This window comes from Amblyraja radiata, chromosome 35, assembly GCF_010909765.2.
Source record: "Amblyraja radiata isolate CabotCenter1 chromosome 35, sAmbRad1.1.pri, whole genome shotgun sequence".
NCBI lineage: Eukaryota > Metazoa > Chordata > Chondrichthyes > Rajiformes > Rajidae > Amblyraja > Amblyraja radiata.
Window position 1 is genome coordinate 4,581,128 of NC_045990.1, and position 20,141 is coordinate 4,601,268.

Sequence of the window (20,141 nt, forward strand, 5' to 3'; positions counted from 1 at the left end):
GGGATGATCAGCCATGATCACATTGAATGGCGGTGCTGACCTACTCCTGCACCTATTGTCTATTGTCCTCGACGCTCAATTTGGGATCTTGCGAGTTTAATGGCCACAATTTGCATTATGTTGCCTGTAAGTTAACCCTCTTTTGTATACAAATGGCAGCACCTTGCTCGAGAGTAAAATGCAAAGCCATGTACAAGGATGTGTATCCCTGCCCAATCCACACTTGTGAACCATTCCTGTGTGTAGAAGTGTGTCGTTATTGTATGTTGATGTAGATCATCAGCAGAGAAAGGAAGTGAGGTGCCGTTAATGATTGACTTTTTTATCTTGTTTTATCTTTTCACATGCTGTCTTTAATCTGTGCTTAAATGGCTCAACGCCTTCTGAAATAACTCATCCAATCAAAATGCACTATGAAATTCATGTGTCCATCCATGTATGCGTGCGTCTCTGTCTCCATGCCAACTAATTTTATAAACGGTTTGCAAACCAATCTCAATGCAATCCAATTCCAATCATCCATCAACAACATCTACATATAGACCACGGTTGGTTTGTGACTTTTTGAGCCTAATGCATTCACGATCTAAGTACCCTTGGCATGGCACGCACTGCTGAACTGTGAACTGCTGTTGTAACTTGCATTGTGTTTTTTAGCATGGCTTTCAGGCTCCCCCTAATCACTTCCGAGGTGTTTAAGAAAGAACTGCAGATGCTGGATAAATCGAAGGTAGATAAAAATGCTGGAGAAACTCAGCGGGTGAGGTAGCATCCATCTATGGAGGGAAGGAATAGCTGACGTTTCGGGCCTTGTTCAGACTTCCCCCCCCCTCCACATCAGTCTGAAGAAGGGTCTTGACCCGAAATGTCACCTATTCCTTCGCTCCATAGATGCTGCCTCACCCGCTGAGTTTTTATCGACACGCTGAGTTTTTATCGACCCGCAGAGTATTTTTATCTACCTTCCAAATCATAGAGAGTTAATTTTACCAACGCCTTAGCATAGCCTGCACAAAGCAAGACCTTAGTTTAGTTGTAGTTACGAGACACAGCGCGGAAACAGGCCCTTCGGCCCACCGAGTCTGCACCAACCAGCGATCCCCATACGCTAACACTATCCGACACACACTAGGGACAATTTAGTCAATTAACCTACAAACCTGTACGTCTTTGGAGGGTGGGAGGAAAAAGAAGATCTCGGAGAAAAGCCATGGAGGTCATGGGGAGAACGTACCAACTCCGTACGGGCAAGCACCCGTAGTCGGGATGGAACCCAAGTGTCTGCCGCTGTAAGCAACTCCTCCACTGCGACACTGCACGCCCCGCAGTACACAGACCAGTGATCACCACGTACACTAGCACCACCTTACACACGAGGAACAATTTACAAATTTACCAAAGCCAATTAACCTACAAACCTGTACGTCTTTGGACTGTGAGGGGAAACCCAAGCACCCTGAGAAAATCCGTGCAGGTCACGGGGAGAACGTGCAAACGCCGTATAGACAGCACCTGTAGTCAGGATCAAACCCGGGTCTCTGGCACAGTATGGCAGCAACTCTACCGCTGCGCCACTGTGCTGCCCTCAAACGAATTGTCTTACATTCATTCACATGTTTGAGATGGATGGCTGTTTAAATCTTTAGAATCAAAAGCTCCTTCGGATTGCGTTTCAGCCTCTAGTCATTGGGCTTCACTTCCTGCTTTGGACTCTTCCACCGCGACTGCGTGTAAAAGTCTTGTGCATGTGCCTGACTGTGCTAATGCTGCCAATTGACCCTGTGAAATATCCATATACAATGGATAAGAATCCTTCATTACGAAAAGCAATATCCCAGATCAGACTAGTATGGGTGTCAGGGGTCATGGGGAGTAGGCAGGAGAATGTGGTAGATCAGCCATGATTGAATGGCAGAGTAGACTTGATGGGCCGAATGGCCTAATTCTGCTCCTATAACTTAAGAACATGAAGATTAATAGCTCTGACAATTTATGTGCAATTAATATATAAGTTAAAACTGATAAATTTTCAGATAACAAAATTCTTCTTTGAATGAGTGTAAGTAAATAACTGTGTTGAATAAGTTGGTTAGTACCAACTTTTAGCCTTCACGTTTAGGTTGGTTTAGAGATACAGCATGGAAACGGGCCCTTCAGCCCACCTTGTCCATGCCGACCATTCACCACCCGCACACTAGTCCAATGCTATGCATCCTACACACAAGGGGCAATTTACGAGGGGCTGATGAAACTCACAGAGTTGCGCCTCTTTGGGATGTGGGAGGAAACCGGAGCGCCCGGAGGAAACCCACGTGGTCACAGGGAGAACGTGGAGTTTGCACGGTCACTCCTTGACAACTGTTACTAAAGCCAGGTCTAGATTTTGGATCCAACTTGCCTTGGATCTCACTGGGCCCAAACCTTGCGGACCTGACTTCCGTAAATGACCTTGTGGAACGTTCCAGAGACAGGACTAGAGCAAGCATTGAAAGGATAATGTAAATCTAATGTTGGGGGGCGAGACAACAGCAAGATGTAGGGTTCATTGGATTTATTTTCATTTTTATTGCTCTCTGCCCTTTCTGTGTGCGGGGACAGTGAGAGTTGGGTCATCGGCATTGATGGACAACGGCATGAGCGGAAATGCTAATTAGCTGCATGCGTTTCCCTCCCCCCCCCCCCTCCCACCCTCCCAGCTCTGTACAAAGACAGAGTCTAGGTTGCTGCATTTTGCTCTTGCACGATAGACAAGGGAGTCTACACTTAATGATAAGAGTTGCGGTTCGATATCTACAGTGTGCTTGCCTATCTTGCTTAAGGTGCATCTTTGCTGTGTGGTAGACTCCACATTATGCCTTGCTTGTGTCAAAGAACAGTGCATTTGGTAGTGTTAAAAATATATAGATATGCAAATATTTATATATCTTTTAACACCTTAACGAGGAAATCCGTTCCTTCCCATGATTGGATGATGGCCAGACTTGTTTACCGGGAGTGTTCTCTTGAGTGGGATTCTTGACTGGTGCAAGCAGAGGGGAACGGTTCAATGCAGGCCGCCTTTAATCTCTGCTCCTTGTCTCGCCTTCTTGCAGAAAAACATCATCAACCTGAGCTTCTTGCGGCTCTTCCGCGCAGCCAGGCTCATCAAGCTGCTGAGGCAAGGCTACACCATCCGCATCTTACTGTGGACGTTCGTTCAGTCCTTCAAGGTAAGACCTGCCGCTGGCTTTGGTGCCTCACTGAGCCGTAAGGGCCTGTCCCACTTACGTGTCCTTGGCACGCACATTACGTGACCTCGTCGTCGTGTTGAGGCGCACGGGCATCGTGTGGCCGGTCCCACTGAGAAGCGCGTGGGGGGGGGGTGTAGTTGTGCGCGACATCGCGCGGGGCTCCGAAATTTTTGTAGCGAACAAAATCTTCGCGCTCAAAAGGTCTATCGCGTAACTGACGGCCAAAGTGGGACAGGCCCAAGACCCTGGCGCGACACAACGTCTCACCTCCAACAGCAGCAGAAGCAGGCAAACGATCGCCGAGCTCGGCCTGGGGCTCACGGCCGTTGCGGTCCGGATCCGCCCCCACTTCTACTCCCAGAGCGGGGGCCAAGAAATCGAAGACTGAAGAAGAGTCTCGACCCGAAACATCACCCATTGCTTCTCTCCAGAGATGCTGCCGGTCCCGCTGAGTTACTCCAGCATTTTGTGTCGATCTTCAAATGACGTCACACGCTCCAGACGGGCGCATGAAGTCGCGCGCGACCTTCGCGGGACTGTCGCGCCTCAACCCGACCACGAGGTCGCGTAATTATCTTGCCAAGGACACGTAAGTGGGACAGGGGCTTTAAGATGCCCGCTTCTGTCAATGGTGCAGGTTTTGCAATGGTAGTTCAGTTTAGTTTAGTCTATTATTGTCACATGCAACAAGCTACTGTGAAAAGCTTTTCTTTGTTGCATGCTATCCAGTCAGCGGAAAACCTATACTTTTTAAAATTTCAAAATATACTTTATTCGAGAAATAAATATATAACAATACACGATCCTTACATTCTCGGAGGCTATACATACATTCCAATACTGCTTACACAAATTATACAAGTTGTATTTTTTCCCCCCCACTCATGTGGCCCACTGGCGTGGAATCCCTTCACTTTATTTTGAGGGGCGTCTCCACCACACCGTGCCCCCCATGTCCAGCCGCAGAAGGACCCTAGACTGTGGTCCTCCCCCACCGAGCCTTGGCGTTGGCTGCACCGAGCTTCAGTGCGTCCCTCAGCACGTACTCCTGCAGTCTGCAGCGGGCCAGTCGGCAACATTCCCCGACGGCCATCTCGCTCCGCTGGGTGGTCTATACATGATTACAATCAAGCCGTCCAGATACAGGATCAAGGGAATAATGTCTAGTGCAGGATAAGGTCCAGTAAAGTCCGGTTAAAGATAGACTGATAGTCTCCAATGAGGTAGATGAAAGGTCAGGACCGCTCTATAGTTGGTTATAGGTCCATGAGGGGAGTTAAAACTCGATTTGAGTTCTAAACCTGGGCTGAGAGGGTCAGTGTGTGGGTCAGTGTGTGGGTCAGTGGGACTTCAGTTTAGTTCAGTTTATATTGACACCATTTGTTTGACCAGATCTTGTTCATGGACAGCCTCAATCCTCTTTACTCGAAGGAAATCGACCCCCAGCTTCTCCAGTCTGAACCTCTCCCTGTAATCCCTTAATCCAAATCTTTTCTGAGCCAGCACATGCTTCCTCAAGCCTAGCCTAGTAACCTAAACTGGACTGCTGATTCCTCATTTGGATCAGCCCAGTGGTTGGGAAATATTCCACAATGTGTCCCGGTTTTTGTATTAATTGTCTCTTACTAATGAATCCATGGATCTCACACGCTGTATTGATCACTCTCTCAACCTACCCAACCACCCTCAAGCATTAATGGACTCACCCTTCTGTCCAACACGCCCTTTGCTATCAAACCATGAATGGGCCTGTCCCACTTACGCGACCTTTACAGGCGACTGCCGGCACACGTCATAGGTCGCCGAAATTTTGAACACGTTGAAAATTCAGCGGCGACTCTTTGGAGACCTCTCACGACCATAGGCTGTACGGTCGTGAGAGGTCTCCTATGGTTGTGAGAGGTCTCCTATGGTCATGAGAGGTCTCCTATGGTCATGAGAGGTCTCCTATGGTCATGAGAGGTCTCCTATGGTCGTGAGAGGTCTCCTATGGTCGTGAGAGGTCTCCTATGGTCTTGAGAGGTCTCCTATGGTCATGAGAGGTCTCCTATGGTCTAGAGAGGTCTCCTATGGTCATGAGAGGTCTCCTATGGTCATGAGAGGTCTCCTATGGTCATGAGAGGTCTCCTATGGTCATGAGAGGTCTCCTATGGTCGTGAGAGGTCTCCTATGGTCATGAGAGGTCTCCTATGGTCATGAGAGGTCTCCTATGGTCATGAGAGGTCTCCTATGGCCATGAGAGGTCTCCTATGGTCGTGAGAGGTCTCCTATGGTCGTGAGAGGTCTCCTATGGTCATGAGAGGTCTCCAAAGAATTGTAGTGTCTTTCTGGTTGCCGCTGAATTTTCAACATGTTGAGAATTTCGGCTACCTATGACGTGTGCCGGCAGTCGCCTGTAAAGGTCGCGCAAGCCCTTTATCGTCTTTCCTTATTGCTTCTACCGAGGTGTATCATTACCTGCCTGGATGATTTTATTTTTCAGGCCTTGCCTTATGTCTGTCTATTGATCGCGATGCTGTTCTTCATTTATGCTATCATTGGAATGCAGGTGAGTCAAGGTTTCTCTTCGTAATCCGAGGGTTTGGGTAGATGGGGGAGGGAATGTCCACATTTTGGAACATTGTCCAACACTACTAATGACCTTAGACACAAAATGCTGGAGTAACTCAGCGGGACAGGCAGCATCTCTGGAGAGAAGGAATGGGTGATGTTTTGGGTCGAGACCCTTCTTCAGGCTGAAGGAGGACTCTTTCAGTCTGAAAAAGGGTCTCGACCCGAAACGTCAGCCATTCCTTCTCTCCAGAGATGCTGCCTGTCCCGCTGAGTTACTCCAGCAATCTATCTTCAATTTAAACCAGCTTCTTTCCTACACCACTGATGACTGTTGTGTTAGGTTTTACCAGAATTTTACGGGTGTTGTTATATCTTTTAACAAAAAACTGAAAATGCATTTAATACATAATATCAAATACCTAAACTGTAGATGAGCTGCTATTTTCATCCAATGTTTGAGAAGGACATTTTAGCTAGCGCTGGGTTGTATTGGCATGGACTCAATGGGCTGAAGCATTGGTGGAAATCCTGGGGGGGAAGGGGTTGGCTGCAGTTCCCAGGTGGTCTCACCTGCCCCAGGACTGGTTGCAGTTCCCAGGTGTTCTTACCTGCCCCGGGACTGGCTGCAGTTCCCAGGTGGTCTTACCTGCCCCAGGACTGGCTGCAGTTCCCAGGTGTTCTTACCTGCCCCAGGACTGGCTGCAGTTCCCAGGTGTTCTTACCTGCCCCAGGACTGGCTGCAGTTCCCAGGTGTTCTCACCTGCCCCAGGACTGGCTGCAGTTCCCAGGCCACGAAAACTAATTGAAAAAAAATACACCTGCAGGCTGGATGATTTTGGGTTAAGGGCCAGATCCGGCCCGTGGGCCGAAGGTTGCCAACCCCTGTCCTAGATGTCAGGCCTCATTGTGTGTCCCCCCCCCCCCCCCCGTCCCCCCCATGTTTTAAAAGCGATTTCCGCCCATGGGCTGAACGGCCTGTTTCCTTGCTGCAACTCTAAACTAAAGCTGACAGTTAAATTGTTTGTGGATAACAACACTAGTCGACCTCTTGCAAGCTGGGACTGGCAACGTTGTCCAATGATGGGGTATGGTTCTGTGGTCACCCAGAGCTGATAAGGTAAAGCTAACCATCTAACAGCAAACTCCAACCTCACCCACTCCGCCCCCCCCCCCCCCACCTGACCCGCTGAGTTACTCCAGCACTCTGTGAAACGTCACCTATCCATCTTCTCCACAGATGCTGCCTGACCCGCTGAGTTACTCCAGCACTCTGTGTCCTTCTTTAATATTAACCAGCATCTGCAGTTCTTTGTTTCTACGATCTCAGGCTGGTGTTTGGTTTTGCAGGTGTTTGGGAACATTGCCGTTGATGATGATGAAGACAGCGAGATCAACCATCACAACAACTTCAGGACATTCTTCCAAGCCCTCACCCTACTTTTTCGGTGCGTATCAATATATATATATATATTTTTTTTTCACTTTAGTCTTTATTGCTTTTATGCATACACAAATAAAACACAAATATAACAACAAAACATACAACAATGCAGTGAAACGTACAACAGTGCAGCGAGGGGGGGGGGGCATTCAGTTTGCAATTAATGATGCAGTATGCAGAACTATTTTTTTTTTTTTAATATTTTATTTTATTAGAAGTAAGTACAGTCATATGGCACCAAAGTGCCTAATATATATTTTCATAATACATTTTATGTACAACTTCTTTTTTTGTTGTTGTTACATTGAAAAAAATTAGAATAAGAAAAAGAAGTTAGATAGTAAAGGATAGAAAGATGTGAAATATATAGTGTGTGAAAAAAGAAAACGAGTAAATGAAGAAAGTTGAGAGAGAGAATAGAGAAAATAAAATAAAATAAAAAAGAAAAGGAGATCATTATTTATAATCAAGAACTATTTTCTTATTAAATTATTTTCCAATAACTTACATTATTGTCAATAAAATTATGCAGTGTTGATGTCTTTATTTCTATGCCTAATCCATTTTCCCATTTTCTGTTAAACCTGCCTTCTTTCACTCTTAGAGAATATGTCATTTTCTCTATGACAAATATTTCCGGTACTATGTCTAACCATTGTCTAAGTCTGGGTGTATCCACTGCAAGCTAGGTTCTTGTAATGGCCGTTCTGCCAGCAGTCAGTTGGTACCAATAAATGTACTCATCGTTTCTGGGTGAGGCAGCATCTCTCCAGAGCATTTTGTGTCTCCCTTCGATGTCACCAGCATCTACAGTTCTTACTTAAGCTCTAATAATAATAATAATGGATGGGATTTATATAGCGCCTTTCTAATACTCAAGGCGCTTTACATCGCATTATTCATTCACTCCTCAGTCACACTCGGTGGTGGTAAGCTACTTCTGTAGCCACAGCTGCCCTGGGGCAGACTGACGGAGGCGTGGCTGCCAATCTGCGCCTACGGCCCCTCCGACCACCACCAATCACTCACACACATTCACACACAGGCAAAGGTGGGTGAAGTGTCTTGCCCAAGGACACAACGACAGTATGCACTCCAAGCGGGATTCGAACCGGCTACCTTCCGGTTGCCAGCCGAACACTTAGCCCATTGTGCCATCTGTCGTCCTCTAGCGTGTACAGGCCCAGAGCGTTGAAACGCTCCACGTACGTTTACACAATCAACGCCGGAGCTAACCTTGCGTCTATGTGTGTTTCAGGAGTGCCACAGGAGAGGCCTGGCACAGCATCATGTTGTCGTGTTTGGGTGGCAAACTGTGTGACCCTCGCTCGGGCATCGCGGGCCACGAGTGCGGCAACGAGTTTGCCTATTTCTACTTTGTCTCCTTTATCTTCCTCTGCTCCTTCCTGGTAAGTGACGCACCCAACTGCAGCGAAACGTGACCTTTCTTGGGACAGGAGAATGGGGTGAGGAGGGAGAGATAGATCAGCCATGATTTAATGGCGGAGTAGACTCGATGGGCCGAATGGCCTAATTCTGCTCCTATCTCTTATGAACGTATGAAATCAATATTCATGCTGCTGGGTTGTAAGCTGCCCACGCGAAATATATATATATTTTTTTTAATATTTTATTTTATTAGAAGTAAGTACTATCATATGGCACCAAAGTGCCTAATATATATTTTCATAATACATTTTATGTGCAGCTTCTTATTTTTTTTGTTATAATAAAGAAAGATAAGAATAAGAAAAATAAATTAGATAGTAAAGGATAGAAAGATGTGAGATATATAGTGTGTGAAGAAAAAGAAAAAAGACGAATGAGTGAAGAAAGTTGAGGAAAAGAAAATAGGAAAAAAAGAATAAGACTTAAAGAAAAGAAGTAAGGAGATCATTGTTTATAATCTTCACCATCCCTCGTCCAGTCCTGAAACAGTTAGTTTTTACAATTGTGTTGCACCATATGATTCCAAAAAGACGACAAGTGGAGACCAACTCGTTATGAATTGGTCTGATTTATCCATTAGGAGGAATCGCATTTCCTCAAGATGTGCGGTGTCCAACATGCTTGCGATCCACATTTTAAGCGTTGGTATTGATGTATTTTTCCAAAATTTAAGTATTCATTTTTTTGCTTTTATTAAAGCATAATTAAAAAATAAATTTTGAGATGTGTTCAATTTATTCCCATCTTCCCACGCGAAATATGAGGTGCTGTTCCCCCAATTTGCGTTTTGTACCTGTGTGGTAATAATAAACTGAGCTGAACCAGAGCTACAGTAAGTAGTTCATACAACTTGTGAGTTTTGTGTTTCTCCATTAGATGCTGAACCTCTTTGTCGCTGTGATCATGGACAACTTTGAGTACTTGACAAGGGACTCGTCCATCCTGGGTCCTCATCACCTGGATGAGTACGTCAGGGTGTGGGCTGAGTACGATCCTGCTGCCCGGTAAGTCTGTGTCTGCCGCAAGTCTCCTTCCCCGTGCAGAATTCCGGGAGATGGGAAAAACATAGAAAAATAGGTGCAGGAGTAGGCCGTTTGGCCCTTCGAGCCAGCACCGCCATTCAATATCATCATGGCTGATCATCTAAAATCAGTACCCCGTTCCTGCTTTCTCCCCATATCCCTTGATTCTGTAAGCCCTCACAGCTAAGTCTAACTCTCTCTTGAAGACATCCAGTGAATTGGTCTCCACTGTCTTCTGTGGCAGAGAATTCCTCAGATTCACAACTTTCTGGGTGAAAAACTCTACAGGTTCAAAACTTTCTGGGTAAACGCAGAATAGCAAGCCACATCCACACTGGTGTTGGAAGCAGTGTATCTTAGCACCAACGGGACTGCCATAAGGTGCTCACTGTTTGTTCTGGGAGTCGGGGACAGTCGGCAATATCTCCCAGCTCGGACCCAAGCTCCACAGTTGTGGGAGGACTGGGGTGGGAAGGGGTGTGGTGGGGTGGGGGCTTAGTTCCTGCATCCTTCTGGAAGACCTGACATAGACATCTTCTTTCAGGACGGTAGAACCTCCCTGCTTAACCTTTCTTGATTAGTACGGGTGTCAGAGGATATGGGGAGAAGGCAGGAGAATGGGGTTAGGAGGGAGAGATAGATCACCCATGATTGAATGGCGGAGTAGACTTGATGGGCCGGATGGCCTAATACTACTCCTATTCCTTATGATATAACCTCTTTAACCTCAGCTTAAAACATGATCAATGTCCAACTTTTCTGAGCTCTGATGTGCGGCCATTGAGCTGAAACATTAATTCTATTCCTCTCTCTGCAGATACTGTCTGGCCCGCTGAATCCTCTCCTTATTTCCCATTCTTATTTCCCATTTCCAGCCTCTGCAGTATTTTGATTTCCGAGTCTTGAGAATCCCCTCTGCAGCCTCCGTAGTTCTGTCACTTCCTCCCCATACAACGATTGTGGTTACACATTTCTAGTTGATCTGGCGATGAACCTTGGTGTCTTCATAAAGCATTGCCTGCTGTAGGCACGTGCGCCCAGATAGAGATTTGATTCGATTCCAACCGATGCTCCCTGCAAATGCTCCAGAAAGCGAGAGACCTTTAATGAATCACCTCTCTGGAGTAAAAAAAATATCATTATATTGGCGATAGACACAAAATGCTGGAGTAACTCAGCGGGACAGGCAGCATCTCTGGAGAGAAGGAATGGGTGACGTTTCAGGGTCGAGGTTCTTCTTCTTCAGAAGATGGGTCTGAAGAACGGTCTTGACCCATTCCTTTACTCCAGAGATGCTGCCTGCCCTGCTGAGTTACTCCAGCATTTTGTGTCTATCTTCGGTGTAAACCAGCATCTGCAGTTCCTTCCTGCACCATTATATTGGCAATGGGACAGGGACAAGATTCAGGGGACAGTCTGGATACATTTCAAGAGAATACAAACCCTCCCCATTTGCTTGAGGTAAATGTACGCTAGAGTAATTGCTGCTATTCTTCTCCATTTCAGTCATCTTTGGAGTCTATGACCCCACACTGTGGAAGCTGAGTAGCTACACAAATGTCCCTCATCTGCCCTGTTGTGTGAAGTGAAAATAAGTTGCCCACTGAAAATAATAGCAGAGGAAATAAGTTGATCAGGGGTAGAATAGTGGAGGCCAACTTGAATAAATGAAGTCCTTCTCTGATGGGGCATGTTCCTTCCTGCCTTCCCCATTCTGTCACCAGACCAAACTAAAAGTTTCTATAAATTCCCTTCCGTTCGTGATTTGTATTGCACCAGCCTTGTCCACGATGTTGTGTGTCGACCCTGCTGTGATTTCTTCGTCAAATGTCTTCTGGGACACCGTGTTATTTTAACAACAACAACAACATAAAAAAAATGTTTACTGCAAGTTCTGTGCTGGAAATGTGTGGCTAATCTTAAATTCATCCTACATCAGTTTAAAGTTGCATTGTGTTGTCAAGGCGTATCCTGGCTTTGAGATGTTACTAGAACCATATTGGTGGCTCACCGAAGTGTTACTGCTTCACTGTTTGCCCTGGTGCAGCAGTAGAGTTGCTGCCTTACAGCGCCAGAGACCCGGGTTGGATCCTGTCTCTGGGTGCTGTCTGTGCGGAGTATGCACGTTCTCCCCCCTGGTCTCCTCCCACACTCTTCTTCTTCAGAAGAAAAGTCTCAACCCGAAACGTCACCCATCCCTTCTCTCCAGAGATGATGCCTGTCCCGCTGAGTTACTCCAGCAGTTTGTGTCTGTGTATCTCAGGTTTGTAGGTTCATTGGCTTGGTGTAATTGTAAATTGTAAATTGTCCCTAGTGTGGGTGGGACTAGTGTTAGTGTGCGGGGATCGCTGCTCGGCAAGGCCTCAGTAGGCCGGAAAGCCTGTTGTCGCTCTGTATCTCTAAACTAAACTAAATTAAAACTTAATCATCCCCCAAATTCCTTGCAATTTATGAAAATATTATTGGCATTACATGTTCAAGAAACTCTCCCTATTTAGACCCAAGCAATTAAAACATTTGCTTTAATCTGCCATACCCACAATGGAAAGGTAAATATTGGAATAGCGCTTTCTGCCACAATAGCTGGTCAGCTCAAGACCTGAGTACAGAGGAGTGTGAAATTATTCTGGAGTTTGAGTCATTGACTTCCAGAGATTTACAACACAGACTGAGGCCCTTCGGCCCATCATATCCATGCTGGGAAAATACCAAACACATAGACAGGAAAATAGGAAATAACGGGATACATTATTGGGGATATTATGTAAACCGGGGCCCTGATGTATTAAATATAAGTAGAGCTAATCTGATTATGGGCGGCACAGTGACCCTGGTTCGATCCTGACCTCGGGTGCAATTTGCCTGTGACCGTGTGGGTTTTATCCAGGTGCTCTGGTTTCCTCCCACCTCCCAAAGATGTGCATGTCTGTAGGTTAATTGGCTTCTGTAAATTGCCCAGGATAAAACTAGTGCTGATCGCTGGTCAGCGTGGACTCGGTGGGCCGAAGGGCCTGTTTCCGCGTTGCATCTCTGAACTAAAGAAGATAATTGGGTGATCAGTACTGTTATAAGGCCACTGCCGACTGTATGAAACACACCGAATAAAGCTTTGTCAAAGGTAAAATAGGCAAATTAAATCTTTGCCATCCTCTGCAACTTTAAACATCTGATTGTCTGGTTTGTTGGTGATTTTTGTTCTGAAAGTTACTCTTCCCAGCGTGTGTCGAAGGCAATACCCTGGTTGTATTCTGTTACAGTAATGGGGTCATCTAGCTGTTGTCTGCCCTGCAGCGTAGGGTTTGCTACCATTAAGTGTGTTGATACCATAAGTAGTTGCTTACTGGACTGTCCATAGATGTGGCAACCCATAGCTGATACATACAATGAGGCCGGTTTCTTCCCACATCCCAAAGACGTGCGGGTTTGTAGGTTTGTAAGTGATAGGAATAGAATTAGACCTTTCGGCCCATCAAGTCTACTCCTCCATTCAATCATGGCCGATCTATCTCTCCCTCCTAACCCCATACTCCTGCCGTCTCACCATAACCTCTGACAACCGCACTAACGAAGAATCTATCTATCTCTGCCTTAAAAATCCACTTTGCCTCCATAGCCGTCTGTGGCAAAGAATTCCACAGATTCACCACCTTCGGACCAAAGAAATTCCTCCTCATCTCCTTCCTAAAGGAACGTCCTATAATTCTGTGGCTATGACCTCTAGTCCTAGACATTCACATTGAGCAAATCTTAACACCTACCAAGCCTAATCTCCAGAGCTGAATGAATTGTAGCAGGCTCATTGCATTTTTAAATCATTTTAATGAACGTCCCTTAGGTTAGGTTTCTCAATCATAGTCATAGTTATACAGGCCCTTCGGCCCAGCTCGTCCATGCTGACCAAGATCCAAGCTGCCTGTATGTAGCCCATATCCATGCAAACCTTTCCTATCCATGTACTTGTTCAAGTGTATGTTAAATATTGTTATGTACCTGCTTTAACCACTTCCTGAGTTTTGAAAAAGGATCCTGACCTGAAATATTGTATGTCCATTCCCACCACCGCTGCCCGACCCGCTGAGTTCCTCCTGCAGTTTGATTTCGGCTCAGCATACTGGCGAATCCTCTGTTCACCCTGTTCGAGCTTGTTCGCTCATTCTTGGGCTGTAGGCATTGCTGGTGCCAGCGTTTGATTCCCATGAGAAGGCAGTGGTGAAGTATCACTGTAGTCCATGCGATGGCCATCCTCCTCACCCATGCAGTGAGCGAGAGAGGTGTCACAATCCATACCCAAAGAATAATGGCGATCCATTGAGATGATTAGGATGTGGAATGGAAGCTGCAGGCACTGGTGCTCCTAAGCATCTGCCGGCCCCTATCCTGTCAAGTGGTTGACATCATTGGTTTGTAGATGATGTTGCCTTGCTGTAGATTAATTTCAAGTTACATTACAAGCAGGTTCAATTCCACCTTGTGCGGCACGGTGGCACAGCGGTAGAGTTGCTGCCTTACGGCGCCAGAGACCTGGGTTCGATCCCGACCACGGGTGCTGTCTGTACTGAGTTTACACATTCTCCCCGTGACCTGCGTGGGTTTTCCCCGGGTGCTCCGGTTTCCTCCCACACTCCAAAGTCGCACAGGTTTGTAGGTTAATTGGCTTTGGTAAAATTGTAAATTCTAGTGTGTGTGGGATAGTGTTAGTGTGCGGGCATATCTGGTCGGCACAGACTCGATGGGCCGAAGGGCCAGTTTGCACACTGTATCTCTAAAATCTAAAAAAAAACACATTCATTCCACCATCTCAGATGTTAATTCTGGCATCTTATCCCCTACCCAGGCAATCGGAGATGCAGCTAAGGCTATAATTATGATGATAGCTTTTACTACTTATGAGAACCTTCACAAACTAACTCCACATGAATGATGTGCAGGTTTGTAGGTGAATTGGCTTGGTATAAATGTAAATTGTCCCTAGTGTGTGTGTGTGTGTAGGATAGTGTTAATGTGCGGGGATCACTGGTCAGTGCGGACTCGGTGGGCCGAAGGGCCTGTTTCCGCGCTGTACCTTGAAACTAAACTTGGACTGAAGGGAAATTAGAGGGATGGAGAGTTTGGGTTGCTGGTCAAGCCATTGGCTCAGGGAATGGCACCTTGTGTAGGGTGGGATTCAACCACCGGTCGGTGTGACTGCAGAACTGTTGCAAACCAGCCAATTGGATTCTCAGATGTGCTGTGCTTTACGATGATGTTTTATACCTTTACGCTGCTCGATGTTAATCTGTGAAAGTTCTCTGTTTGACCCTCGCAGCCATGTTTTCACTAACTGATTGTATTCTTTTTCCAGTGGTCGCATTCATTATAAGGATATGTACAGTTTATTGCGTGTTATCTCACCCCCTCTGGGCTTAGGCAAGAAATGTCCTCATAGGGTGGCGTGCAAGGTTTGACTTCCACTAAAGCTACCAACCTCGGCATCAATGAATGAGTGTGCTTCCTCCTTGTTTATGCATTTCTTGGAGTAGAATGTACAGGAAAATGCAGTGGGCTAGACTATCCAGCATGGAATATGCACATCTACCTCAGCCTCAGACATTGCTGCTTGTATGAACCTAAACCACCTGGCATCTCTGGTTCAGTAGTGTTCATTGCTGTCGGGGACAGAAACTGCATTGACATAGACCGCATCTCCTCACAACAGGCTTCTCATCAAAGATTTCTCTTTCTGTGCGTCTCTATGCAATAGTTAAGACAATTGCATAGGAATTGGGGTGGATTTCTGTGTTTGACAGACCCGTAAAGAATAACCTTGTAATTTTTTTGTTTTTTTGTTTTTTTTGTTTGTTCCCTTCCGTTTTTTTTTTTTAACCCTTTACTTCGTCTCGGACGCATCCTCTTTATTGCCTCATTTCCGCTGCACAGTGGCCGCATCAGTTACACTGATATGTATGAGATGTTGAGACACATGTCTCCACCTTTAGGCCTGGGAAAGAAATGTCCTACGCAAGTTGCTTATAAGGTAGAAATGTGTCCTTAGTGTTCAGTGTGTCGGGGAAGCTCTGTGAACTGCTAGGGTCAGGGTTCGTGCAGTCCAAATGAAGTGGGAGGAGTCGGGAGAGGGTTACTGATAAATGCAATCGACCTATTAGGTTGACGGAACCATTACCTAAAATCAAACCCAGTTTTTCTACCTTTAGGAGCCCAACAAGCCCTCCTTTAGGAGCCAATAATCTCCTAAAATTACCGACACCGGTTAATTGAAAACACGCCTAATTCACATCCTCACAGTAATTTGACCCAACTCTTGGTTTTCAAATATCGATTAGAAATATAGAAACATAGAAAATAGGTGCAGGAGGAGGCCATTTGACCCTTCGAGCCAGCACCGCCATTCATTGTGATCACGGCTGATCGTCCCCTATCAATAACCCATGCCTGCCTTCTCCCCATATCCCTTGACTCCACTAGCCCCTAGAGCTCTATCTAACTCTCTCTTAAATCCAATTGAATTGGCCCTAGGTGCATGAAATAAATCTCCATCTTTGCCATTAGAATTTAACAAACTGAGGATCAGTGAGCCTAGAAGTAAGATCTTGCTACATCTCACAGAAGCGAATCACTCCTGTGTTCTTCCCCCACCCCACTTCCCTTTAATATGTTCCCATCTCTCCCTCCCTTTCAAACAGTTTTCAATGGCTCACTGCCATGCTAGGAGCACGGACAAGCAATCTACCATCTTCTGCTGAGACAGTGTTAGTCATCAAGGACTATCTTGTGAGAAATGGTGTGAGGTTCCGAATCCTTCGAAGATTTAGCGCTCATTGTCTTATTAGCTCAGCTTACACTCACTAGCGGTCCCACTAAATTAGGTTTAGAGATAGGTCTCTTCATTCTTGGAGCGTGGATCTCAGTGCAATGCCAGGATTAGTTGTTCACCAAAGATAGACACAAAATGCTGGAGTAACTCAGCGTCTCTGGAGAGAAGGAATGGGTGACGTTTTGTGTCGAGTTTCGATGTCTCGGGTTCGCGGAGTTACTCCAGCATTTTGTGTCTATCTTCGGTGTAAACGAGCATCTGCAGTTCCTTCCCTCACATTAGCTGTTCATCCCTGAATTGAGGCAGTAAGGAATCGACCATGTTATTGAGTCTAGAGTCACGTATTGGCTTGACCAGACAACGCTGGTGAAATTTCCATCACTGAAGGATATTAATGATCTGGATTGATAATTTTGGCAACCCAGCAGCAACTACAGTTGAGGTGATTTAATTATTGGAAGTTAAATAGCCCCAGCTTCTGTGGTGGGATTGGAACTCAGTTGCTCCAGAGCTCTGGTCCAGTAACATAATAAATGGGATGCTCTACTCATAGAACCTGTTAAACTCCTGTGTTCCCCACAAGCCACTCGTGCTATAATCACACTGGTCACTTTAAAAAAAAAGATAAAGCACTCTGAATTTAGCAAACAATTAGGAGGAGGTTAGACAAAAATGCTGGAGAAACTCAGTCTGAAGAAAGGTCTCGACCCGAAACGTCACCCATTCCTTCGCTCCATAGATGCTGCCTCGCCCGCTGAGTTTCTCCAGCATTTTTGTCTACCTTCGATTGTTCCAGCATCTGCAGTTCCTTCTTTAACATTAAGAAGAGTTTAGTGCTTAATAGTCCACTTTTCCCCCCAGTCACTCTTGAAAGCTCCAATTCTTCAATACAGGGTCCATAGATACTTTTTTTCTCATGCATTCCCAGTTTTTGAGGGCATTGTTGGCAAGGCCAGCGTTTGTTGCCCATCCCAAATTGTCCCTGAGAAGGTTTTGGTGGGCCACCTACTTGGTCTGCCGCTAACCTTCTGGTGAAAGATCTCCCACAGTACCGTTGGGAAGGGAGTTCCACCAACAATGAAGGGATCATAAGATGGACACAAAATGCTGGAGTAACTCAGGCAGCATCTCTGGAGAGGAGGAAGGAGTGATGTTTCGGGTCGAGAAAAAGGGTTTCGACCCGAAACGTCACCCATTCCTTCTCTCCAGAGATGCTGCCTGTCCCGCTGAGTTACTCCAGCATTTTGTCTTTATCTTCCGTGTAAACTAGCGTCTGCAGTTCCTTCCTCCATGGACCATAATAACTTGCCCAGTTAGAGTGGTTTGCACTTGGATGGAAACTTAAAGGTCACAATGATAATATGGGCCTGCTATCCTTAATCATGCCTTTTGGCTATCCATCTGAAGTCAGCCTAGTCTAGAGTATTGGTAGATCAGTGGGCTGATGGGATGAGCAAGAGGCATCAGACCTGATGCTGGCTGATCCTGCCTTGAGTTGACATGCAAGGCCCAATATAGGTCACTGAATGGAAATCCAAGACCAAATTCATAGCTGTTTCCATTAGGCATTGACCATAACACAAGGTTAGACCGTGTCCTCGGTGTCATGGTAGTCTGTGCCATTGCTCACTGGTCCTTGATAGAACATTGTCCCCTTAAACCAATTCCAACCTTTAACAGTGTGAGCATCCAGAGAGGGTCTTGCTCGAAAGAATCAGAGCCACCCGCATCCTTCTGATGCTGCCTGTCCCGCTGAGTTAGTCCAGCACTTAGTGCCTTCTTCTGTGGCTTTCAACCTTTCAATAACCTCTGGAGCGCGTGCATTTAGGATGTGATGCAGGCCCAGCACAGACCGAGGGAGGACCAAAGTGCAGAGTTCCCTTGTCCTACACAAGAGGATCTCCTCTGGAGATATAACGAGACCCAGAGAGGCTGTGAGACCTGAATGATAGATGGATATAGTAACATTTACCCCACCCTGCCCTAAAACAGCCCTGCCACTCTGAAAATAAATACAGTTCAAATCCAACCCCCTCGAGGTAGCTTTGCCAAATCTAAATTGTGACCTTTTAGATACGCAAGAGATACCATTTATTTAATGGATCCAAACAATATATTTTTAAAATACATTAAAATAAATAAAGTTGTTGAACAGAAAGCACACTCCCCTTCCTGCGGGTTGCATGACTTCCGTTGTGTGTTTCAGAGAGGGCAGTTCAATTTCTCTTCAGGTATTTAGGCTGAAGGAGAGCTACAAATTCCTCTCCCAGGTTCACCACCTCTCAACGTTTAGCTGTTACTAACTTTTCCAGCTTTGACCTGTTTTTTTTTTTTCTTTCTGTCAATGCAGTTCTAACCTGTATTGGTCCATTTTATTCCCTCACCATCACACACCTAGTTTATCATGAATGCTTGATCCACATCCTGCATGCTGCGGTGCAGAGATGTGCCAACATTGATAGGCAAGTCGTGTGTCAAGCAACGGGGCAACCCAAACTCTAGCCAATTGTGGTAGACAATTTGGTGTTGCACATATTATAACAAATTTAATGTATAATATATTCAATGATACAACATGTATTCCTTGTATGTGAATACTTGGCCAATAAACTTACTTACTTACTTACTTAAACACCAAATAAACTGGTGTGTATGATGGCATATTTAAAACCAAATATAGCTTGTGCATATGATAAATTTGTGCATACGACCGCATATTTAACACCAAACTCAAATTGAATTGCAAACACAATCACTAGAATCTCTATTGTCCAGTAATTAAATGAGACCAGAATATCTTATTCAAAGTTTCAATGTTGGCACAACAAGACACCCAACTGAAGCATGAATTTTTCACTTAAAGTCTCATGAATTCATGATTTCCCTCTCTCTTCTGGCCCATGGATAACCTTTCTTTCCTGTTTCCTGTTTCCTCTTCTTTCCCAAAGCTCAATTTTTTTTAAAAACTTGGATACAATGCGCCCAGTTTTTTAAGCAGCAGAGATTAGGTTGTGATGGTGGCCTTCATGATCTTGTGGCCATAAGGTCACAAGCGATAGGAGCAGAATTAGGCTATTTGGTCCAACAAGTCTACTCCGCCATTCAATCATGGCTCTTCTATCCCTCCCTCCAAACCGCATTCTTCTGCCTTCTCCCCATAGCCTCTGACACCCTCACTGTGCATATTATCATTGATGGAATCGGGCTAGCAAGAATAAAGGTTTCCATTTATGGCAGTGAACTCCTGTAGTACCACAGGTCTTCCTTGCTGCACGGATCTTCTGATCCCTGTCTCTCATCTGTTGATCCTGAGTTCTCAGAGCTACCCTTCATCCCGGCTTTCTGCGGGAGATTGTAGAAATTGACCCCACAGCAGAAGGCCGTTCGTTCACCCTTTGTGTCCATGCCGACTGAAGCAGAACAACGCAGGGTCACCCATTTCCCCCAAATTCTCAAAGAAAGACACCAGATGCTGGAATAACTCAGCGGGCCAGGCAGAATCCCTGGAGAACGTGAATAGCTGACGTCTAAAGAAGGCTTCCGACTTGAAACGTCACCTACCCATGTTCTCCAGGGATGCTGCCTGACCCTCTAAGTTACACCAAACTTTTGTGTCTATCTTTGGTATAAACCAG

The 20,141-nt window shown here is 45.7% G+C and overlaps 1 protein-coding gene across 1 annotated transcript in view; it reads left to right on the top strand.

Moving 5' to 3' along the window:
• cacna1a (calcium voltage-gated channel subunit alpha1 A) overlaps positions 1-20,141 on the top strand; it is a 246,753-nt gene that overhangs the window by 184,349 nt on the left and 42,263 nt on the right. The window contains exons 32-37 of the mRNA XM_033012279.1: positions 3,093-3,209; positions 5,713-5,778; positions 7,131-7,228; positions 8,483-8,633; positions 9,550-9,677; positions 15,037-15,133. Coding sequence (XP_032868170.1) covers positions 3,093-3,209; positions 5,713-5,778; positions 7,131-7,228; positions 8,483-8,633; positions 9,550-9,677; positions 15,037-15,133 — 657 coding nt within the window. The remainder of the gene's footprint in view (positions 1-3,092; positions 3,210-5,712; positions 5,779-7,130; positions 7,229-8,482; positions 8,634-9,549; positions 9,678-15,036; positions 15,134-20,141) is intronic.